At 49.4% G+C, this 25,388-nt stretch overlaps 1 protein-coding gene across 2 annotated transcripts in view; it reads left to right on the top strand.

Annotated features, from left to right (window-relative positions):
• Window positions 1-25,388, top strand: part of PIWIL2 (piwi like RNA-mediated gene silencing 2) — a 1,291,255-nt gene that overhangs the window by 922,038 nt on the left and 343,829 nt on the right. For both annotated transcript variants that reach the window (XM_069213952.1, XM_069213950.1), the window contains exon 19: window positions 1,811-1,912. In XM_069213952.1, the coding sequence (XP_069070053.1) occupies window positions 1,811-1,912 (102 nt within the window). The remainder of the gene's footprint in view (window positions 1-1,810; window positions 1,913-25,388) is intronic.

Here is a 25,388-nt window from a genome sequence, read left to right as displayed (position 1 = left end):
AAACTTAACCTCTACTTACCTCCCCCAGGAACTGTTTATTTTTGCACTGTGTCCACTTTTAAAATAGCTTATTGCCATTTTTACAAAGACTGTACATGACATTGTGATTATTCAAAGTTCCTAGAGTACCTAAGTGAAATACCTTTCATTTGAAGTATAACTTGTAAATCTTGAACTTGTAGTTCTTAAAATAAACTAAGAAAAGATACTTTTCTATATTTAAACCTATTGGCCTGGAGTAAGTCTTTGAGTGTGTGTTCCTCATTTATTGCCTGTGTGTGTGTACAACAAATGCTTAACACTACCCTCTGATAAGCATACTGCTCAACCACATTACCACAAAATAGAGCATTAGAATTATCTCTTTCTGCCACTATCTTACCTCTAACTGTGCACACTATTTCTTATTTTGAAATACTATATACAGAGCCAACTTCCTACAGGTTGAATTTGGAAGAAGCTTAAACAGATCGACAACTATTGTGTTGGAAATGTAAACTAAACTGGTACAACTATTAATTGTACGATGCTTCTGGCGCATATATATATATATATACATATATATATATATATATATTTTTTTTTTTATTATTATTTTTTTTATTATTAATGGTTGAAATTTAGGGGTAATGCAGGGTTTCAATGGTTCAGGGATGAGTGAGTTTAGTGATGGTTATTTTTTTTAAGGGTTCAGAGAGGGGTGGGGTTTAGGTGTAGAAAGGGCTTTTAAGATCCAGGGATGGCTGGAGTTTAGGAGTGGTGAAGGGGTCTAAGAGTTTCAGAAATAAATTTTAGGGGTCAGTTATGGGTGTAGCTTAGGTGTGGTGAGAGCTTTTTTAGTGGCAGAGAAGGATGGTGTTTAGGGTTGGTGATGGGTCAGTGAATTAAAAGCATTAAAAGTAAAGGTTTTATATTGTAACTATTGTACAACCAAGTTGTATATTGTAATGTTGCAACCTCAAAGGCGGCAGTTTGTGACTGATATTGTTTTGGGTAGAAAAGTAACTTATTTAAATTTCAAGTTAAGTTTATCGTGCTGTTTAATCTTACATTTTATAAGTCTTATACACTCGGGTAGTCAAAACTTAATGAGCAGGTTCCTGCCATGTCTGTAAATGTTGTGGTAGTATCTGGTCCCTGCACTGGCAGTCAGGAACAACTAGCAGTGCTGACCTGATTGCCTCTGGAGTCATAGAGTGCTGGTTTGAATCTTCCTACTCCTCTTCCTCTTGTTTATCTCTGCTTTGGTGAACAGAGAAGGACAGTTGTTGAGTTCTGTCCACTCTTCTTTACCTTTGAATTTCACTTAATTTGCACTGTACATGGTTTATACGGATGCACATACAGGTGGCGGAATGATTAAAGTATGAATAATGAAAGAGCAGCACACCTGTGGGAAAAGTGTAGACTGAAGAATCCAAAGAGAAGATTCTGGATGTCTTTGTTACCTTGATGAGTTGGCAAAAGGAAATGCAGAGATCAAGGGTTGACTTCAGTCCTCAACTCGACATTTCACCGTCTCTCAACCTATCAGCCAGGTTCCATCTGGTTTGGGTGTTGCATTACTGGTCTCTACTATTTTTGTATCTATCAGTTTTTTTGTAGTGTGGGGCATAGGGACTAGGCAGCACAGCACAATGTACAGTCTGCATATTATGCTATCTCCAACAGTTTCAGGAAATGTCTGAAACATAGCAATCCTTTCTTCATCTCATTTCAATGACCATATTTTTTCCATTAGTGTTGTAAATTCCTCTGTCTCTCTTCTTCGTTTGTTTCATTTCTAACAAGAGCCCTTTGTGTTTTACAGAGTAATGTGCAGATGGTGGTGTGCATTATTACAGGAACCCGAGATGACTTGTATGGTGCCATTAAAAAGCTCTGCTGTGTGCAATCTCCTGTACCTTCTCAAGTAAGTAGCTGTATCTTTTATTACTTCTTAGAAATGGAAAATGCTATTTTCTGTAAAATAGTAGTCCTGGCTGTACTGATGACTGACAGTTTCCCTAACCCCACACTTAACCCTGGCAACCTATTCAATTCCTCAGTACTGTTTTGGTATAGCCCTTCAAGTATTGAGGGTGGGTGGAATGATGAACCTTTTGTTTGCAAGGGTCTGCCTCCCATGTTGTCTCAAGTAGCTGTGCCCTATTGATACCTACCCAGTACTTGAAAAAGCAAATAACATAAAGGAATAAAAAATATCTCTTATTCACAACTCCGTTTCTTTCTTGCAGCCTCAGGGGTCGTAATTGCACAAGTGCTAATGTTCATTAATTATATTTTTCCTCACTGTCGATAACTGTAGCTTTAGATTCTCAGTCTGCATCCCACTCACAAGACTCATGCATATTCTGCAAATCAGCAACTTCTAAGATTTGCGTCTATTGGGTGCTGTTTTTCATAAACTGTTGATTGGTGTTAAATCTTCAATCATGCGAGTCCTCCAAGACAGTCTGCATCTGTAGGCTCATACTGTTTTTATTCCACTTCCACTGGCCATGTAGTACTTCTAAGCAAGAAAACAAAATGAAATTATGCCAGTTTTTTTTATGTAGTCATTTATTGATGGAACTACTTTAGTTGTCTGAAGGTAAATCAGAAGAAAGAAGGCACTGCAGTCCTAAATAATATTGTTTAAATAAGGAGATTATAAGAAGACATTCTTTAATATTCCCCATCTAAGTATCCCAGTAATAAAAACAATTGACCACTTTTGGCTGGGGTGGGACTTGGTGCCCCAGCCTGCACTGCTGTTTCTGCTGAACCTGCTGGGCCGTCTGCATGCCCGAGCACAGCACTAAAAGCTCGCTGCAACACCAGCAGCACAGGACACTTTCCATTTTTGGCTGGGGTGGGACTTCATCTCCAAGCCTCTAGTGCTGTTTCTGCTGCACTTGAAGGGCCACCTGTACGCCCGAGCACTGCACTACAAGTGCACTGGAACACCTGCTGCATTGGACGTGCCCAGGCCAAGACCGGGCCCATCTTCGCCCTTCATCGCCTCGGAAGAGGCTGGGCTGGGTCCTCCCCTTTCACCTTTTTTTTCTGTGACACCCTCCGGATAGCTCCTCCTTCTGACATGGGTAAGAAGAAAACTTTGGGCAGCTCTGCATCCGCAGCTGCGGTTACCACCATTGACTCATTCTTAGAGTGAATAGTAGGGGTAATTTCGAAACAAATTGCCCTAACAGGAAGGAGACTGTCTATTGAAAGAGATGGTTTGCCGGTTTAAACTCTATATGATGGAACTTCTGGATCTTCTAACTCTGCCAATAAGGGTGGTGCTTGTTCGGTTGCCCACTTGAAGAAAATAGACAACGTCTATGTAGAATGTAATGAACCCCCTATTAAAATGAAAAAAGGTGTTACTACTAAGAGTAGAGGGGCAGGGAGTTCCAAAGGTACCAGTTCCAAGTGGGTGTCGTGGCTGATGGGACTGAGTCGCATTATCTTGTGGAACTTTGCTATAGATTTGAGTCTATTTGAAAAGTGCAGCCTAAACCATTGATAGACTGGTTAGGCTCAATCGAATCTAGTCTGGTCAAATTGGCTCAACGATAAGAATTTTGTGAGCCTGTTACTGGGGCTCAGGTAATTGCCTCTTTCACCAATGGTTCAGAAAACGCATCTATTGACGCCCCTATTGGCCTTCGGGCAACAGTAAATGCTAACCTTAACTTACCGGTCTCACCTTCTCAGCCTCTGCCTGCCCCCTCTAGTTCCCCTTGTCCTCTCAAGTGTAGTCAACCTGGTTGAACCAATCTGCTCCTTCCACCATATACGAATATGTTGTTTTCCCTCGGTTAGTGTCACAGAGAAAGCATCATGCCCAGCAGGATGCTATACTGAATAAGCCTCCCTTAGATTCTCTGTAGGAAGTTGGCTCTGTATATACTATCTCAAAGTGAGTGATAGTGTGCACGAAGTCCAAGGGTTCCCCTTTAGAGGTTGATAGTGGCAAAATAAGATAATACTAATGCTCTATTTTGTGATAGTGTGGTCGAGGAGTAGGCTTATCAGAGGGTAGTGTTAAGCATTTGTTGTACACACACAGGCAATAAATGAGGAACACACACTCAAAGACTTACTCCAGGCCAATTGTTTTTATAGAAAAATATATTTTCTTAATTTATTTTAGAACCACAAGATTCAAGATTTGAGGTAAGTACATAGAATGCAAGGTACTTCACACAGCTAAGTATAGAACTTTGATTTAAAACAGTAGTACACACGGTTTTGGTTAAAATGGCAATAAGCTATTTTAAAAGTGGACACAGTGCCAGTTCCTGGGGGAGGTAAGTTTGGTTAGGTTTCTCAGGTAAGTAAAGCACTTACACAGTCAGTCTCCTGGGCATAGGCAGCCCATCGTTGGGGGTTCAAGGCAACCCCAAAGCCACAGCACCAGCAACACAGGGCCGGTCAGGTGCAGACGTCAAAGGAGGGCCCAAAACACATAGGCGCCTATGAAGAACTGGGGTGCTCCAGTCCTAGTCTGCTTACAGGTAAGTACCTGCGTCCTCGGGGAGCAGACCAGGGGGGTTTTGTAGAGCACGGGGGGGACACAAGCCCACAAAACACACCCTCAGCGGCACAGGAGCGTCCGGGTGCAGTGGACAAAGTAGGTGTCGGGTTTGCTATTAAAAGCAATGGAGGGACCCAGGGTTCATTAGGCGATGCAGGCAGGTCACGGGGGCTTCTCGGGCCAGCCACTGACTGGGCTAGGATGAAGGCCACCTGCTCGTCACTTCTGCACTGGTAGGTGGTTCCTCTCAGTCCTGGGGGCTGCGGGTGCAGTGCTTGGTCAGGCGTCTGGTTCCTTTGTGACCAGGCAGTCGTGGTCAGGGGGAGCCTCTGGATCCTCTCTGCATGCATTGCTGTGGTTACGGTAGGGGCCAGGTACCGAGCCAGCACTAAGTCAGCCACTGTCCTGCGCAGCAACCATTCGAGGCTAAGCAAGGACGTGTGTGTAGTGTTTTCAGATCTAGAGGCTCTAGAAGCCAGAAGTTGTCTGCCACCCAGTTTCCAGCAGCTTCATTCTCCTAGCCCTCCTAGTTTGATTCTGCAGGACCATGGCTGCCCAGTTGGAGGGAGAATACAACACCATCTTCTCCACTGGCGGTTCATTACATAGGGCAAATGGGCTTTGCAGATCATTCGAAGGAGCTACTCTTTCCCTTCCCAATCTTTTCCTTCCCCTGTACCGCCATCTCGAGAACGGCTGGTGGAAGATCATTTGACCTTGTCCGAGAAGAAGTTACAGCTTTCCTGGCCGAATGGTCTGTTGAAAATGTTCCAATATCAGAAGTCGGACATGGTTTATTCCCACTACTTTCACATACCCAAAAAGAACAATGGTATTTGCCATATTCTAGATCTGCAAGCCATAAATCTCCTCCTCAAAAACTGGAAATTCAAGATGCTTACTTTGGCTCAGCTCTTGTCTTCCCTAGACCAAGGAGACTGGATGGTGTCTTTAGATGTGCAGGATGCATATTTTGACATCCCCATCCTGCCTGCCCACAGATGTTACCTATGGGTTCAAGGTATCCCACGGGCACTTTCAGTTCACCATGCTTCCTTTTGGCCTTACCAGCGCCCCTTGGGTATTCACTAAGGTGATGGCAGTAGTTGTAGCTCAAATGCGCAGATTAGGGGTTTCAGCCTACCCTAGCTCGACAACTGGCTATTGAAGGCGGCCTCACCCCAGACTATCGTTTCCCCCCTTCAGACTATGGCTGACCCCCATCATTCGCTGTAGTTCACTATAAATGTTCCAAAGCTACACCTGAGTCCTTCTCAGATGCTCCCGTTCATTGGAGCTGTCCTGGACACAGTGTAGGTTTGGGCTTATTCTCCCAAGCAACGAGTCCAGGATATTTAGGTCTGACTTGTCTTCCTTGCAAGTGGGAATTTTGTGGTCCTTTGTTGGAGCTGCTTGGCCAGAACCCCTGTGCACTGTGTCTGTTTGTCATTGCCAAGAATTGTTGGCTCTTCAGTTCGAAGAACTCCTAGCTCCAAGAAGACCCAGCCTCCAAGATCTCACAGCTCCAAGGACGACGTCCTCCCTACAACTCCTGCGACGTGGGCAGTCCATCTTCTCTGTGCTGCTGAGACATCCCTGCAACTCCCTGTGCCTGCTGCCACAGGGTCCTCCAGGGGTCTCCATCGATTCCTTCTGGCTCTTCTCCTTTCTGAGGGCTGGCCCTCACCTGTAAAGTTTGAGTCCCTCTGGCCTTGCTGGTCCCCATTTCTGCAACTCTATGTGCAACGCTTCTCTTGCATTTGCCAAGGCTTGTTGGTGGTCCTGCTGATCACTGACCCCTCTGCAATTCGATGACCGGTGTGGGACAGCTTGTGAATGACTTCTGGGATCCTTATACATCGCCTAGACACCACAGCTTCCCCTCATCGACAACTGTCCATCAGGAAAGCATCTTCAAGAAAGGTGGGCTTTGCCCTCCTGTATCCCCTGGCTATCTCCGGGTGGTCTGGACTCTGTCTCCTCTTTCCTAAGGTCCTCTTCTTGCGGAATACCTGCCAACGTTCAGCCGACCTGGTCCATGGGTCATGACAGCAGCTGGACAACCGAGGTCCCCTTTGACTTCAACTGAAGGGTCCGACACAACTTCACCCCTATGCACCTGTGCTCCCTGGTGTAGGTACTCCACTTTTCTGGGTATCCACGGGTGGGGGCAATATTGAACCTTTCTTGTCCCACTGGGTTTCCTATGGGTCCTCTGGGAAGAGTCCTGGAACACGAAAACTCAAACCGCGACTTCCCCTTGTTATCCTATGGACACCTGACCTGGGGAAACATCTCTGCACACGGGCGCCTGGGGAACCTTAGCTGCTTAACTTTGGTATTGTAGTACTTCCTCAGTCTTTAAGGTACTTGGGTGGTAGTCTTGGTTAGTTGTGATCTTCACATCTCTTTTCTTTTTTTAGTATATGGTTTGGCTTCCCCATAGGGGTCCAAGTTATTTTATGCTGTTACTTACCTGTTTCTGTGCATATATCTCTCCTGAAGAAGATATACCAAAGTTAGTTTAGTGCTTGTGTTTTAATAAATAATACATTATTTTTCTAAAATTGGTATGGTTCTTTCTTGTGTGAACGTTACTGACTGACTTGTGTGGTACTTGCAATTGCCTTGTACCCTCTCTGATAAGCCTTAGCTGCTCTCCACAGCTACCCTACGTGAGTTTTGGTTATTAGGAACCACTTCGACTATCACTAAGGGTTGCTTGGATTCAGTACAGGGTGCCTCACCCATAGGTGTACACCATATACTGAGCCAGCCTCCTACAACTGCGACGTCACTTCCTGCTCCAACGACGCTGTGAGGATCTGAACGAAGCCACCCGACAGCGCACAGGAGTACTGCTTATGCAAATGTTTCTATATCCATTCTGACGTGTGGGGAAATTCAAAGGCAATGAATCTGCAGCTTGATATTGTCTCTAGCATATAATGCGTTACCGAAGGTAAGTAACTTGTTCTTCAATGTGTCTGTACAAGTTGCTCCTAGGATTGATGTCCTCATCCATAGATCCCTTATTAGTGAAATGTAGTAGTGTTCTAGCAGTTGTGGCTGATAGAGGTAGCTGTAGCAGAGCAGCTTAGGCTGAACTAGGAGACATGCAAAGCTCTAGTACTTATACACAATAAAAGACAATACTCCGTGTTACCAAAAATAAAGGTACTTTATTTTGGTGACACCAGGCCAAATATATCTCAGAGGCAATACTCCTTCTGGAGGTAAGTATTATACACAATATATACTCTAGACACCAAAATAATGTAAGTAAATAGTCATAGGATAGAGCAAACCATAGAAAATACCATAGAATATAATAGGAAGAAATAGTTTGAGGGGCAACACAAACCATATACTAAGACAGTGGAATGCAAATCACAAATTTCCCCCCTAGACAAGTGTAGTGTGTAGAGGATCGCTGGGAGTGTAAGAAAACCACAAAGGTGAGTAAAATACCCCACCCCAGAGCCCAGGAAATTAGGAGTAAATTACTGCAAGTTTCCTTAGGACACACTACAAGTTGTGATTACAGTTATTGCAAGAACAAAGCAAGACTGCAAGCAACAAATGGTGGATTCCTGGACCTGAAGACCTGTATAGAGAGGAGATCAAGTCCAGAAGTTGCTGAAGATTCCAGGAAGGACATGAGCACCTGCCAACCTAGAAGATGGTGCAAAAGAGGATTCTCCGGTTGGAAGAAGTCTGCAGAAAAGCACCAAAGAAGATGGCTGCGGGTTTCTGCATGATGCAAAGGATGTCCCACGTGGAGATGTTGGATGCAGGCTAGTTGCAGCGCTGGATTCGTCCAACAAGCCTTGGTTCAAGCAATGTTGCGGATTGCGTCAAAAGTGTGCTGCTTGGACCCAGGAGGGACCTGGGGGCCTCAACTCGGACTGAGGAGGCAGAGGGGGCTCCAAACACTGGAGGGAATCCACAGATGACCAGGCAGCGGAGACGGGGACAAAGAAGGTGCAAATTGCAGTTGCTGCAGCTCTAGAAAAGAAGGTCCTACGCCGTCGGAGAACAACTCAGCAAGTTGAGCGTCGCAGGATAGAGTGCTGGAGACGTGGGCCAGGCTGTGCATGAAGGATTCTTGCAAATAGTGCACAGAGGTTCTGTCGCAAACAGGGAAGGCAAGTTCTTACCTCCTCCAAAGTTGGACAGCTGGACCTTAGGACAGTCTGTGTCGAAGGGGTCCACCACCTGTTTTCCAAGGAGCGTGCTCGTCGTCAGGAGAGGAGTCCAAGGGAACCAATCGTCGTCTTAGAAGGTGCCTGCTGGAGCAGGGAAGTGACTGTCACGCCACAGGAGATTTCTTCGGTCCTTCTGGTGCAGGGTGAAGACATAAAGTCCCCAGAGCATGCACATGGTGGAAACTGTTGCAGTTGCTGGCTGGAGTTGAAGTTGTAGAGTCAAAGTAGCCCTTCTGGATACTTTGTTGCAGTTAAAGCGGTTTCTGGAGCAGTCTACGGTTGATCCGAGGTCAGAGGATGAAGGAGTAGTTGCAGAGGATTCCTGCTGGAAACTTGCCATCAGAATCTGAAGAGGAACCCACAGGAGAGACCCTAAATAGCCCTGAGAGGCGAATTGGCTACCTAACCAGGTATGCACCTATTAGGAGGGGGTCTCTGACGTCTCCCGCTGGCACTGGTCACTCGGAGGCTTCTAGTGTTTCTCCACACCTTGGAAAACAAGATGGCTAATGCCAGGGACAGACTGAAGGAGCTCTGGGCACCACCCCTGGGGTGGTGATGGACAGGGGAGTGGTCACTCCCCTTTCCTTTGTCCCGTTTTGCACCAGAGCAGGGACTGGGGGGGGGGGGGGGGCCTTAACCGGTGTAGACTGGTGTAACCGGGTAGACTATGCAAGGAGGCCACCATCTGTGCCCTTCAAAGCATTTCTAGAGGCTCCCCCTCCCAAGCCTGTAACACCTATATCCAACGGGTGAGGGTGTAACACCCACCTCTCAAAGAAAATGCTTTGTTTTGCCTTCCTGGGACTGAGCTGCTCAGACCCCAGGAGGGCAGAACCCTATCTGTGAGGTGGCAGCAGCTGTAGCTGCAATGCAAGCCTCAGAGAGCTGGTTTGGTAGTATTGGGGGTCCATGGTGAAACCCCCAGGATGCATTTGCCCCCCCTCCCCCCCCATGCCATATTTGGAATGGGGGACAATTCTGTGATCTTAGACACCTTACATGGCCATATTCGGAGTTACCAATGTGAAGCTACATATAGGGATTTACCTATATGTAATGCACGTGTGTAATGGTGTCACCGCACTCGCGAAGTCTGGGTAATTGGCCCTGGACAGCGTGGGGGAACCTTTGCTAGTGCAAGGGTGCCCTCACACTTAGAAACTTGGCACCTAGCCTTCAGTAAATGAAGGTTAGACATATATGTGACTTATAAGTTACTTAAGTGCAGTGAAAATGGCTGTGAAATAGTGTGTGCACTATTTCACGCATGCTGCAGTGGCAGTCCTGTGAAAGGGTTTGTCTGAGCTCCTTATGGGGTGATACCATGCTGCAGCCCATAAGGATCTCCTGGAACCCCAATGCCCCTGGTACCTAGGTACCATATACTAGGGACTTATAAGGAGGGTCCAGTGTGCCAATTGTAATTGGTGAATGAAGTAATTAATCAATAGTGACTAATTTGGAAGCAGAGAGAGCATAAGCACTGAAGTTCTGGTTAGCAGAACTTCAGTGACACAGTTCATCACTACTGACAACACACACATTAGGCCACAACCTATGAGCACTGTGGTCCTGACCAGCAGGTTCCCAGTGAGACAGGCAAAACATACTGACATACAGGTAGAAAATGGGGGAAACATGGCAAGAAAGATTGTACTTTCCTACAAGAGGCCACCGGGTCCCTCCTAGTCCCGGGCCGCGCCATTTTCCGCTAACCGCAAGCTTTGCACGTGCCAAGGCTTGTTGGCGGAATCCAGCAACGCAAACCAGACTGCATTCATCCATCCGGCGTGGGACATCTGCACCAACCAGGAACCCTCATCTGTCTTCTTTGGTGCAATCCTGACTGTCTTCTCATTGGTGGGTCTTCTTTTTCAACTTCATCCGGGTTAGCAGCAACTCCTGTTCTCCCTGGACTCTCCAGTGCTTCTTGGACTTGGGCCACTTCTTCCACAGGACTTCAGGTCCAGGAATCCATCATTGGTGCCTTGCAGTCTCTTCTGGTTCTTGCATAATCTTCTATCACGACTTCTTGTGTTTTTCAGGAAACTTACTGTGATTTACTACTGTTTTCCTGGACTCTGGGGTGGGGTCTATTACTTGCCTTTAGTGTTTTCTTACACTCCCAGCATCCCTCTACACACTACACTTGCCTAGGTGGGAAACCGACTTTCACATTTCACTATTTTAGTATATGGTTTGTGTTCCCCCAGGCCCATTTCAAACTATTGTGATTTTCACTGTTTGCACTGTTTTCTAACTATTTACTTATTCGTTTTTGGTTACTAGTGTATATATTGTGTATAATACTTACCTCCTAAGGGAGTTTAGTCTCTAAGGTATTTTTGGTATTGTGTCACTATAATAAAGTACCTTTACTTTTGTAACACTGAGGATTGTCTTTCATGTGTGTGAGTACTGTGTGACTACAGTGGTATTGCAAGAGCTTTGCATGTCTCCTAGTTCAGCCTTGGCTGCTCTGCCTACAGCTACCTCTAGACAGCCTGGCTTCTAGACACTGACTACATTTCACTAATAAGGGATAACTGGACCGGTTATAAGGCGTAAGTACCTTTGGTACCCACTACAAACCAGGCCAGCCTCCTACACAAGTTGCTACCTACATCATTGAAAACATTTCAGAAGAACAGCTCAGCTGTTGGTCTCCTATGATTAAATTCACAAAGGTGCCCAGTAGTTAAAACTACCATCCTTCGTAAGATTTCGGCCGCAATTCTGTTTTACTAGCCAGAGGCTGGAAAGCCTTTATTACATAAAGTGAAGGCACACTCAGCAATAGCAGTGTCCACATCATCAGGTTTGTTTGCTGGAGTACCGTCAGAAAAAATATGTTGTGCTGTGACTTGCAGGAGCGTTCATTCGTTTACTAAGCACTATTGTCTAGAATCAGCTCAGCGCAATGATGCAGCTGTTACTCAAGCAGTGTTTCGGCATCTTTTTCACTAAGGTGAGTGTTGGAGACAGGCTCTTTTTATATTGGACGAAAGTGAGGTACACTGTGCAAAGAGTCCAGGCAATCCCCAGAGATATCAGAGGCAGAAGTGGCATCCTAAATGCTCTTTGTTTGGGTTGTGTGGTTGAGCAGTTAGACATATCAGAGGCTAGTGCTAAGCATGTAATATACACACACACACACACACACTCATACACTAAGTGAGACACACTCAATGAAGAAATCAGACACCAATTTATAAAAAAATAACACATACTTTTATATAAACTCAGATACCAAGCTCACTGGAATCAGGCGAGTACTTTTCGAGATAAGAATTTGTACAATTTCTAAAAGTGCAATTTTTGTCCACAGTAATGTTATCCTACCTTGGAAAAACATGTTCTGCATTCGGGCATTTCACAGCAACGTGGGGAACAGTTCTCCAGGACTTAAGGTTAGTATCGAGCAGGATCCAAGGCCACATCAACAGGTCACCTCTGGAGGATCTAGTATGTCTGGATGCAGAGATGTGTTACAGCGTTGAGTGTCCCATTCACTTTAATGGGAAATAGTTGAGTTGGAAAGTTGCTGCAACTGGGAATAGGAAGGCCAGTCCTGGGGAACCCACAGAGGGCTCTACCCTTGAAGTCCTTGACACCGTCAGTCCTCTTCTCCTTGGGCTGTGGGGCTCGGGTGTAGTGGTGTCTTTTGGCATTGCGTCCGGTGCTGGAGTTCCTTTCGGTTGTAGGGGGGCCTGCAGAAACAGTCTGCAGGCATGGACTGAGGGTCCAGTCCGTCCAAGCCAACAAGTGGTTTCAGGTTTCATAAGGGTGGGAGATGTGGGGACACCCTTGATTATCTTTTTCTTGGTCTGGGGTGGGCGGGTGCAGAAGTGTCCCGAGGTGTCTGATTTCTGTCTCCTAGTCATTCAGGGTTGCAAGGGGGCCCGCAGACACTGTCTCAAAGTCCACACACGGTGCACTCAAGGTGGACTTCATCTCTGGAGGGTCTGCGGACAACGCTGACACCATGGCCTATGTCAGCACGGGCTAGGCGTTTCGGTTAAAGTGGTGATGTCGGGTTTATGGCAGTCCCAGTTCTCACAGTTCTTTCTTGGGTGTCTGTGGATGCAGGGGAGCAGCTGTTCCTCCTCCAAGGGAGTACTTCCTGATGGCTTGTGAAGCACTGGCAGCTCTCACAGTTTCTTGGAGGCTGCAGCAGCAGGACTTGTCATATGCAGCAGGCAGGCCAGCAGGGCTGGCACCAAGTCAGTCTACTTACCCTTGGGGTCACTACACCCGCCAGATGACCAGTTCCTGTGGGGAGTGGCCATCGCCCTGTCCAGAGGTCCTTAATTCCACCACACACAAGATGGTGGAATTTCCTAGGTCGTGTCCATTTCAGGCTGCGCACCCAAGGGGAGTGCCCAATCTAGAAACGTGACACACCTCCTGCATAGCTAATTTTACCAGATTGTGCCAGATGGGCCCTGGGGTAGGGGGGTTGATATCTTCCTCTGAGGAAGTCCAGATCTGCATGCCATAGGTGGTGGGCTTCTTTGAAGCTCCCTGCCTTGAAATGCAGATCATCCTCTTGGGAGGGGTGTTCCACAACCCATCCTGAACAGGCTTTTGTTTGTGATCTCCTGACAGTGAAGACAGACATGGATTGAAGCCCCGGTCCCTAAAGCTTACCGCAGCCCAGCACTCAGCTCTGTGTCGCTCCCGGTCTCAGTCAAGAGGAAGGTCCTGAGACTGCTCGTTGAGCACACACACTCTTGTCCCACTCACAATTTTCAGGATGTTCGAGTAGGCACAAGAAGTCGTCAAAGAAGAGAGAGCCTTGTATGAAAGTACCACTTTTGACATGCTCACCCTCTTACTTTTTGCCTGGTTTCTGGTTAACCAGGCCCCAGTATCAATGTTCTTTCCCCAAACTGTACCATTGTTTCCACAATTAGCACACCCCTGGCACACAGCTAAGTCTCTTGTTAAAGGTACTTTTGGTACCAAGGGCTCTCTGACCATGGAGGGTCCCTAAGGGCTGCAGCATGTATTGTGCCACCCTGAAGGAACCCCTCACCACGAACATACACACTGCTATTGCAGATTGTGTGTGCTGATGGGGAGAAAAAGGTAAAGTCGACATGACAGCCTTTCCAGGATGCCATGCCCACAAACCACTGTGTGTGGCATTGGTAAGTCACCCCTCTAGCACATGCACACTGCCTCAAAGCTTGTGTGTGCTGGTGGGGAGAAAATGACTAAGTCGACATGGCACTCCCCTCAGAGTGCCATGCCAACCTCACACTGCCTGTGGCATAGGTAAGTCACCCCTCTAGCAGGCCTTACAGCCCTACGACAGGGTGCACTATACCACAGGTGAGGGCATAGCTGCATGAGCATTAGGTCGCTACAGTGTAAGTCCATTCTTAGACATTGTTAGTGCAGTGTTGCCATATTAAGTACATGGCCTGTGAGTTTGTCATTACAAACTCCACAGCTCCATGATGGCTTCACTGAAGGCTGGGAAGTTTGATGAGTGTTTGCATTGTTGATCACTCCGTCCATCATCATTTTGTGTTGCTAAAGTTGCCCTAAAAGGGAAATGTATGCCCATATGTGGGTCCCGTGCTCACTGTGCCACTGGATTCAAGGTAGCCTGGCTGATGAAGGGTGATACCCTGAAACCGGTTCCAGGATGCTTGTTTCCGGTCTATGGAGGACCTTACCTGGCAGTTTGGGCTGGACTGTTCCCATGAGAAACAGGGTCAAGACTGATTTGCCTATGGCTGGGTCCAAACTGGGGTGGCATGTGAGCAATAGAACAATTAATTAAACCCAGATCTGTGACTGGGGGTGAGTTTTGCATTGTTCAGCACTCCCTCCATCCTCCTTTTGTGTTGCTAATGTTGCCCTAAGTGGGAACGGTATGCCCAGACATGGGTTCCGTGCTAACTGTGCCACTGGATTCAAGGTAGCTTGACGGATGAAGGGTCATACCCTGAAATTGGTCCCAGGATGCTTATTTCCGGTCCAGGGAGGACCTGGCTTGGCAGTTTGGGTTGGACTTTTCCCACGAGGAACCGGGTCAAGACTGATTTGCATATGTCCGGGTCCAAGCTGGGCTGGCATGGTGAGCAAAAGAAAAATGGATTAAACCTAGATCTGTGACTGGGTGTGACTGTTTGCATTGTTCAGCACTCCATCCATCACTCTTTTGTGTTACTTAAGTCCATTCTTAGACGTAAGTGCAGTGTGGCCATATTAAGTACGTGGGCTGGTGGTTTGTCATTACAAATTCCACAGCTCTATGATGGCTTCAGCGAAGGCTAGGATGTTTGGTATCAAACTTCTCAGAACAATAAACTCACACTGATGCCAGAGTTGGATTTATTGTTCAGTGCACACATAGGGCATTTTATAGATGCCCCCTGTCTCTTACCCAACCCTTTAGTTCAGGACTGACAAGTTGGTGCAGCCTGCAGGAAGAGACAAGTTTCTGACCCAGTGGGGTGAGAGCCTTTGTGCTCTCTGAGGTCACAAACAAAACCTGCCCTGGGTGGAGGTGCTTCACACCTCCCCCTGCAGGAACTGTAACACTTGGTGGTGCGCCTCAAAGGTCCAGGCCTCCTGTTAGTGTCCTAGGGCACTCCAGGGTAGGTCGCTCCCCCCCCTGCCGCTGCAGCTCCACCAGCCCAGGCTCCTGAGACCTCCTAGCAAGCCCAGCGAAATCACAGTAAGTACCCCCACCGCCCAGCCCCTCGCCCTGCCCCGCGCTAGTCACCTCCTCTCCTGCTTCTTTTCTTCATCTCTGATCTTCCTCTGTGCTCTTCATCTGTATTCTTCATCTGTACTCTTCTTTCTTCCCTGCTCCCCGTCCTGCGTGTTGTTTCTTCTGTCTTCATCTGTGTTCTTCTTCTGTGTGCTTCTTTCTCTCTCCTCTGCACCGCGACCTGCGTGTGCCTTCTTCTTCTGTGTCCTTCTTCTAGGCTCTCCTCTCCTCTGCTCCGCTTCTTTTTCACCGTCTTCTTGGCTCTTCTCACTGCTGCTCGTCGCTCCTCTTCTTCTTTTCCTTCTTCTGTGATCTTCTCTCTTCTGCTCTTCTGCTCCTCTTCTTCTTTACCGTCTTCTTGGCTCTTCTCTCTGCTGCTCGTCGCTCCTCTTCTTCTTTACCTTCTTCTGTGATCTTCTCTCTTCTGATCTTCCGCCCCTCTTCTTCTTTACCTTCTTCTGTGATCTTCTCTCTTCTGCTCCTCTTCTTCTTTACCTTCTTCTTGGATCTTCTCTCTTCTGCTCTTCTCTCTTCTGCTCCTCTTCTTCTTTTACCTTCTTCTTGGATCTTCCCGCATCTGCCCTCCTGCTCCTGACTCGTCTCTCTGACCTCCCTCACTCGCCACCCCCTCTGTAACGCCCCTATCTTCCTATCTTTCTCCCTCACTCGCCACCTCCTCTGTAACCCCCCCCATGTTCCTATCTTTCTACCCTTCTATCTCTCTCCCTCACTCACCTCCACCTCTGTAACCCCCCCTCCCCTATCTTCCTAACTTTCCTCCTAACTTTCCTCCTAACTCCCCGCCACCCTTAACCCCCCTCCCCCATCTTTTCTCCCCTCTACCTGTCCCCCCTCCCTCCACTTTCCCGCCGCCACCTCCTGCACGCCCCGCCCCCCCAGCTCCCATTCGTCACCCCACTCCCGTCCCCCGCCCCCAGCTGACCCCTCCCCCCCCCCTCACTCTTTTGGCGGCCGCTGCGCGACAGAGTTAGCGACCCTTGACCCAAGGGTAGGTCGCTCCCCCTCCCGCTGCAGCTCCACCAGCCCAGGCTCCTGAGACCTCCTAGCAAGCCCAGCGAAATCACAGTAAGTACCCCCACCACCCAGCCCCTCGCCCTGCCCCACGCTACTCACCTCCTCTCCTGCTTCTTTTCTTCATCTCTGATCTTCCTCTGTGCTCGTCTCTCTGACCTCCCTCACTCGCCACCCCCTCTGTAACGCCCCTATCTTCCTAACTTTCTATCATGCTCCCTCACTCGCCACCTCCTCTGTAACCCCCCTATCTTCCTATCTTTCTACCCTTCTATCTCTCTCCCTCACTCACCTCCACCTGTGTAACCCCCCTCTCCTATCTTCCTAACTTTCCTCCTAACTTTCTTCCTAACTCCCCGCCACCCTTAACCCCCCTCCCCCATCTTTTCTCCCCTCTACCTGTCCCCCCTCCCTCCGCTTTCCCGCCGCCACGTCCTGCACGCCCCGCCCCCCCAGCTCCCATTCGTCGCCCCATTCCCGCCCCCAGCTGACCCCTCCCCCCCCTCTTCCTCTTATGGCGGCCGCTGCAGCTCCACCAGCCCAGGCTCCTGAGACCTCCTAGCAAGCCCAGCGAAATCACAGTAAGTACCCCCCCCACCGCCCAGCCACTCACCCTGCCCCGCGCTACTCACCTCCTCTCCTGCTTCTTTTCTTCATCTGTATTCTTCATCTGTACTCTTCTTTCTTCCCTGCTCCCCGTCCTGCGTGTTGTTTCTTCTGTCTTCATCTGTGTTCTTCTTCTGTGTGCTTCTTTCTCTCTCCTCTGCACCGTGACCTGCGTGTGCCTTCTTCTTCTGTGTCCTTCTTCTAGGCTCTTCTCTCCTCTGCTCCGCTTCTGTTTCACCGTCTTCTTGGCTCTTCTCACTGCTGCTCGTCGCTCCTCTTCTTCTTTTCCTTCTTCTGTGATTTTCTCTCTTCTGCTCTTCTGCTCCTCTTCTTCTTTACCGTCTTCTTGGCTCTTCTCTCTGCTGTTTGTCGCTCCTCTTCTTCTTTACCTTTTTCTGTGATCTTCTCTCTTCTGATCATCCGCCCCTCTTCTTATTTACCTTCTTCTGTGATCTTCTCTCTTCTGCTCTTCTGTTCCTCTTCTTCTTTACCTTCTTCTTGGATCTTCTCTCTTCTGCTCTTCTCTCTTCTGCTCCTCTTCTTCTTTTACCTTCTTCTTGGATCTTCCCGCGTCTGCCCTCCTGCTCCTGACTCGTCTTTCTGACCTCCCTCACTCGCCACCCCCTCTGTAACGCCCCTATCTTCCTATCTTCCTATCTTTCTCCCTCACTCGCCACCTCCTCTGTAACCCCCCCTATCTTCCTATCTTTCTACCCTTCTATCTCTCTCCCTCACTCACCTCCACCTCTGTAACCCCCCTCCCCTATCTTCCTAACTTTCCTCCTAACTTTCTTCCTAACTCCCCGCCACCCTTAACCCCCCCCTTCTTTTCTCCCCTCTACCTGTCCCCCCTCCCTCCGCTTTCCCGCCGCCACCTCCTGCACGCCCCCGCCCCCCCAGCTCCCATTCGTCGCCCCACTCCCGTCCCCCGCCCCCAGCTGACCCCTCCCCCCCCTCTCCCTCTTATGGCGGCTGCTGGCGCGCCAAAGGCAAGTCCATCCACGCCCAGCGCCACGACCCCTGGCCCTCAGCACTCCCAAACCCCACTGCACCGCTATGACCCCATCACCCTCCACGCCCTCAACCCGGGGCGCTCCAGCACCTGCTTCCAAGCCAACCCGAAACGTACCCACGGACCCTTCGTATGTCACACCTGCAAACTTACCTTCCACCACGAAACCACCACGACCGCCAGCCCACGCGCCATCAACCACCTCAAATGCATCCTGATCAACGCACGATCCGTCCACAAGCACGCCGTTGAACTCTGGGACCTCCTGGACTCCACCGCACAAGACGTCGCTTTCATCACTGAGACCTGGATGAACGCCTCCTCGGCCCCCGACATCGCCATAGCCATCCCCAAAGGCTACAAGATTTCCAGAAAAGACCGCACCAACCAAGTAGGAGGAGGAATCGCCATTGTCTTCAAAGACTCCATCAACGTCACCACCTCCACCGAAGACACCCCCCTCGCCGCCGAACACCTGCATTTCCAGATCCGCACAGACCCCAGGACCACCCTCAGAGGATCCCTCATCTACCGTCCCCCCCGGACCACGCGCCCTCTTCAGCGACTCCATCACCGACTTCATCTCCCTGCACGCTCTCGCCTCGCCAGACTACTGGGCGACCTCAACTTCCATCTGGAACAGAACGACGACCCCAACACCACCGCCGTGCTCGACAACCTCGCCAACCTCGGCCTCAAGCAACTGGTGAACACCCTTGTCCCCCCCCCCCCATCGCCGGACACACGCTCGACCCCATCTTTTCCGCCAGCAAACACGTATCCTTCAGCCACGCCTCCGCTCTACACTGGACTGACCACAGATGTGTCCACTTCACCTTCTGATGCGAAACTCGCCTCCTCCGCACACAACCCATCCCACGTCGACAGTGTAACAAAATCCCCGAAGAACAGCTTCTCTCCACTCTCATCGACAACCAACCCACCTTCTCCGCCGACCCCAACGACGCAGCCCTCAGCCTCACGAACTGGATCACCAACTGCACAGACAACCTCGCTCCCCTCAGACGCCTTCCAAGACAGTCCAACACCAAAAAACCTCTCTGGTTCTCTGACACCCTTAAGGAATCAAAGAAAACTTGTCGCACCCTGGAGAAAGCCTGGCGTAAGGACCACACCGCAGACAACATGACTGCCCTCAAGAACGCTACCCGCGAACACCATCACCTGATCCGCGCCGCCAAAAGGAATTTCTTCACAGACAGACTGGACAAAAACAGCCACAACAGCAGAGAACTCTTCAACATCGTAAAAGAGCTCGCCAACGCCATCACGCCCTCACAAGACCTTTGCAACTCCCTCGCCACCTTCTTCCATCGTAAGATTACCAACCTACACGACAGCTTCGGACTCCAGACCCAGCCGACCACCACAGAACCCACAACCCCAGCCATCACCCTCAACGCCTGCACCCACATCAACACAGAAGAGACCAAAGCCACCATGAACTCCATCCACTCCGGTGCCCCCTCGGACCCCTGCCCACACTTCATCTTCAATAAAGCCGACGACATCATCGCCCGCACCTCCAGACCATCATCAACACCTCGTTTTCGTCTGCTACCTTCCCCGAGAGCTGGAAACACGCTGAAGTCAACACCCTACTGAAGAAACCTACAGCTTACCCAAGCAACCTGAAGAACTTCCGCCCCATCTAGCTCCTCCCCTTCCCTGCCAAAGTCATAGAGAAGACCGTCAACAAGCAGCTTACCAACTTCCTTGAAGACAACAACCTTCTTGACCCCTCTCAGTCCGGATTCCGAGCCAACCACAGCACAGAAACCGCCCTCATCTCAGTCACAGACGACATCAGAACCCTGATGGACAACGGAGAAACAGTCGCCCTCATCCTCCTCGACCTCTCGGCTGCCTTCGACACCGTCTGTCACCGCACCCTAATAACCCGCCTCCGCTCCACCGGGATCCAAGGCCAGGCCCTGGACTGGATCGCCTCTTTCCTCTCCAATCGCTCCCAAGGAGTCTACCTCCCACCTTTTCGCTCAGACCCCACCGAGATCATTTGCGGCGTCCCACAAGGCACCTCGCTCAGCCCGACACTCTTCAATGTCTACATGAGCCCCCTCGCCGACATCGTACGCAAACACAGCATCATCATCACCTCCTACGCCGACGACACTCAACTGATACTTTCCCTCACCAAGGACCCCACCAGCGCCAAGACCAACCTGCAAGATGGAATGAAAGACGTCGCAGATTGGATGAAACTCAGCCGTCTGAAACTCCTCTGTAACACCCCGACCGCCTGCGACGACTCATGGTGGCCCACGGCCATTGGCACCGCACTGACCCCCTCAGACCACGCATGCAACCCCGGCTTCATCTTGGACCCACTTCTCACCATGACCAAACAAGTCAATGCCGTATCATCCTCCTGCTTCCTCACCCTCCGCATGCTCCGAAAGATCTTCCGCTGGATCCCCGCTGACACCAGAAAGACCGTGACCCACGCCCTCGTCACGAGCCGTCTGGACTACGGCAACACCCTATACGCAGGAACCACCGCTAAACTCCAGAAACGTCTTCAACGAATTCAAAACGCCTCCGCCCGCCTCATCCTCAACAAACCCTGCAACAGCCACATCTCCGCACACCTGAGACACCTGCACTGGCTTCCCGTCAGCAAAAGGATCACCTTCAGTCTCCTCACCCACGCACACAAAGCCCTCCACAACAAGGGACCAGAATACCTCAACCGTCGCCTCAGCTTCTACGCTCCCACCCGTCTTCTCCGCTCCACCAGCCTCGCTCTCGCCGCCGTCCCTCGCATCCGCCGCTCCACGGCGGGTGGGAGGTCCTTCTCCTACCTGGCGGCCAAGACTTGGAACACCCTCCCCACCATCCTCAGGACCACCCAGGACCACTTCGCATTCCGGAGACTACTCAAGACCTGGCTCTTCGAGCAGGAGTAACCCCTTCCCCCTAGCGCCTTGAGACCCGCACGGGTGAGTAGCGCGCTTTATAAATCTTCATGATTTGATTTGATTTGATTTGATCCAGCTAGTGGAAATGCCCACGCCAAGCCCCACTTTTGACGGCAGGTCTGGCGGGAAAATTAGGAAAAACAAGGAGGAGTGACCACTTCAGCTAGGACCACCTCTAAGGTGTCCAGAGCTGAGGTGACCCCTCCTTGCAGAATCCTCAATCTTTGTTTGGAGGAGAGGGACCATTAGGCATTTGAATGTGCCCCCTTCCTCAAAGGGAGTGGGCACATGAAGGATGTAGCCACCCTCGGGGACAGTAGCCATTGGATACTGCCCTCTGACCCCTGTAATGCCCCTAAATATAGTATTTAGGGGCACCCCGAGCCTTACTCACCAGATTCCTGGTGATCTCATGAAGAAAGAAGGACTGCCAAGCTGACCCCAGCAGTGAAGACTCCAGACAACAACTGACTTGGCACTAGCCTTACCGGCCTGTCTGCAGCTTCAAAGACCCATGCTCCAAGAAGGTGACGCATCCTGCAGGACCTGTGACCTCTACACACCCACAGAGGACTGCCTGCCCAACAGACTACCAAGAACTCCTAAAGACAACAGCCCTTTACAGAAGAAACCATCTGAAGGGACTCCTGAACTGCCCCGGCTCTGCGAGCTTTGCCCATGCTGCACCCAACGCCCACAGCCTGAGCCCAGGTGGCTTACCATTCCATAGAAGGTCCCCAGGCAATTTCCACCTCAAGTCCACCCTGGGTCGACCCCTCCTGGCCAACACGATGACGCCTGAATTCAGTTGACCCATCTGATTGCGACCAGATCTGACTAAGATACCTAACGTCCAAGGAGGCCCCTACACCCGCAGCCCCCTGGCCTTGGGGAATCTGACTGATGGTCCAGCAATATCCAGCGGGCAACTCCCCTGCCTGTCCAGCTTTTGGTTTTCTGGAACCGTTTCCCTGGACCCAGACTGCAGCATCTTTTGTGACCCCCAGGGTCCCCTTATTGAAAAGCATTGGGCGTCCAGCTCTGTGTTTGCACCCTTCACCTGGCCGCCTCTGAGCCACTGAGGGTGTGTGGTCGATGTGAACCTGTGGCCCCCCGGTGCTGACCTGAACCCCCAGGCCTGTGTCCCGGAACTGTGGGTACTTACCTGCAGTCTGCTTTCTACCAAGCACCCCCAGTCCTCATAGGATTCCATTGTAAACCGGACGCCAACATAGACCTCTGCATCCAATAGGCCCTGTGTTGCTGGTGGTGCACTGGGTCAGCATAAACTTTGACCTGTGGACATCCTAACCCCTGAAGACTAGAGTCGTAAGTTATGTATTTACCTGTTAACTGTGCTAATACTTTCTTCCCCAGGACTATATTGACTCCTACGAAATATTGCACTGTCAACTTTTGAAATTGAAAATTGTTACTTGTAATGTACTTGTAAACTGCTTTACCTGCAACAAAGACCTTCTGGCACTAGTAATAAATTAACAATATATATTTTTGCTATATAAAACAATTGACCTGGACTTAGTCATTGTCTGTGTTTGTACAGCAAATGCTTTGCACTACCTTCTGATAAGCCCTACTGTTCGACCACACTACCACAAAAGAGAGCATTACTATTATCTACATTAGCCTCTGTTACGCCTCTTGCGAGCCCCCGGAATCTATGCACCTTATACCTCATTTTGGTATAGTATATACAGAGCCAGCTTCCTACATTGGTGGATCAGGGGTGGGGGTCTACGACTTAGTATTTGCTGGGCCTCTCAGCCAATATCTGATCACACAACTAAGTTCAAATTTCTTTAAAGGTCCTGCTAGGGCCATGGCTATGTCCCCTTTAGCATTGCTTTTTTAGAGTTAAACGTTCCCCTAGTTATAAGGCTAGAAGCAATTTTTAGTTCCCAAAAGTAATCCCAAACTTTAGTAACAAAATGTTAGCTCAGAGGACATGGTGGTGGAACTCGACCTCAACCCTTACCTCTGTCTTAAGATGAAGGAGTTAAGGTCCCTCTCTGGTTTAGTAAAACTGAAAACCGGTTCCAACCCTCCCAAGATTCAGCTGAATGAGCTCTTGGCAGAGTATGCAAAAGAACAACCTACTGAGAAGGAAGACCTGCTCTCAGATGGGGAAGCAGTTAGAGATCAGGAGGATGAACTCACCCGTCCTAACCTAACTAGGGAGGAGAGGGTGCAGATGCGCCTGACTCCAAGGATAGTACTCACATGATCTGTATCTCTTTATCTCCCACAGGGGAGTCCAACTCCTCTGGGAGCATTGAGGGCAGCCTCAATTAAGAGGACCTCATTTTAGTAAGGATGGCCAAAAGATTAGCTTTGGAGAGGCAGGTCTTGGCTATAGAAAGGGAGAGATCAGACTGGAATTAGCACCCATCAATGGTTGCATCAACTTAATAACTAGAGACAGAGGACACTCTGACACCCCTAAAATACCAAAAGGGATTGTCCCCAAGCATGAGGAAGGTGATGACTTCACCAAGTGGTTCACAGCCTTTGAGAGTACTTGTAGAACCAGAAGATTGATAAAGTCTCAATGGGGAGCTCTCATATGAGAACTATTCACTGGTAAGTGTAGGTATAGGCTCCTTGCACCCACTGGTGCAGATGCTGAATCCTGTGACCACATGAAGGCTATCCTGATTGAGGGCTTTTGATTCATCACTGAGGAGTATAGAATTAGGTTCGGGAGGCTCACAAAACCACGAGCCAATCCTGGGTTGATTTTGTGACTGCTCAGTGAAAACTCTACATGGTTGGATAACTGTAAGTGGAGTACATGACTATGATGGGCTTTATAGTTTGTTTGTGAAAGAACATCTTTTAAGTAACTGCTTTGGTGACAAGTTGCATCAATATGTGATAGACCTAGCTCAAATTTCTCCCAGAGAATTGGGAAAGAAAGCAGACCATGGCTCAAGACTAGAGTGACCAAGACTTCCACTAGTGGTGACCAAAAGAAAGGGGACACAAAGCCTCCCCAGGGGAAAAGTGGTGAGACACCTAAGGATGCAAGTAAAGAGTCTTCTAAAGACACCAAAAAACCTGAGCAGGAGGGTGGGTCCGAGTCTTTTCACAATCTTCACCTGGGTACAAGGGTATAGCCTTTGATCACAAATAGGCCTGGTGTTTCAACTGTAAACAGTATGGACACCCAACTGAAGACTTGGCATATCCCACAAAGAAACCTCCTAGTACTGCACCAGCTAGCACTGGTATAGCCAGTCTTCAGGTGGGATCAGTAGTGTGCCCAGAGCAAATCAGGGTTCACAATGAAGCTATTTTAATTTCTGAGGGGCAGGGTAGATGTTGCCACTCTTGCTGTCTGGCCCCCTAACATGAACAAATACAGGCAGCACCCTTTGATTAATGGGGCTATGGTAGAATCCCTGAGGGAAACAAGTGCCAGTGTCACTATGGTGACAGAAAAACTGGTTTCCCCAGGACAGTATCTGGCTGGACAAACTTATCCATTCCCAAATGCTGACAATGTGAATAAGGTCCATCCCATGGCTATGGTGACCTTAGAATGAGGAGGGGTTACTGGCCTGAAACAGGTAGTGGTCTCTTCTGCAATCCAATTAGAATATCTGGTAGGGAATGACCTGAAGTCCTCCGCTTGGGCTGAGGTAGAACTCGAAACCCATGCGGCCATGCTGGGAATCACTGAGATGGTATGTGTAAAAACTAGAGCACAAAGCCAAGCACAGGGGGAAAAAGAAGTGTTGAGGCTTGGAATAATGGCCCAACCTTCCATGAGAAAATCTGGAAGACTGGGGCCCCAGCTTCTGTACAGCAAAAAGCACAAGGCTCCTTTTCTCAGGAAGAAGTCTTACCATCCTCTGAGGGAACTGAAGTCATGGAATTTTATCCTTACCAGGTAGATATCTTGTGCCCATGGCAACCATCTAGGGGCCAGTTGTGCGAGGGACAGAGAACCTGTTTCACTCTTGGAAGGCCTGAGGCAGCACAGAGATGCACAGAAGAAGGGACTACTGGGAGGAGGGACTCCTGTTCACTGAGGACAGAGACCCCAAACTTGGTGCAACCAGGAGAGTGGTAGTGCCTCAGCAGTTCAGGGAATTCATCCTCACTTTAGAAGATGACACCCCCCCTCTCTGGGCATCTGGGACAGACTAAATACTTGGAATATGCTTTTCAGCCATTTCTACTGGCCCAACATGTCTCAAAAGGTGAAGGAGTTTTGCAGCTCCTGTGTCACTTCCCAAGCCAGTGGTAAGGCAGGTAGCCACCCAAAGGCCCCTCTTATTCCACTACC

Source organism: Pleurodeles waltl, chromosome 11 (genome assembly GCF_031143425.1).
Source record: "Pleurodeles waltl isolate 20211129_DDA chromosome 11, aPleWal1.hap1.20221129, whole genome shotgun sequence".
Classification (NCBI taxonomy): Eukaryota; Metazoa; Chordata; class Amphibia; order Caudata; family Salamandridae; genus Pleurodeles; species Pleurodeles waltl.
Note: the sequence above shows the minus strand (reverse complement) of the source record. Positions and strands in the feature narration are given on the sequence as shown.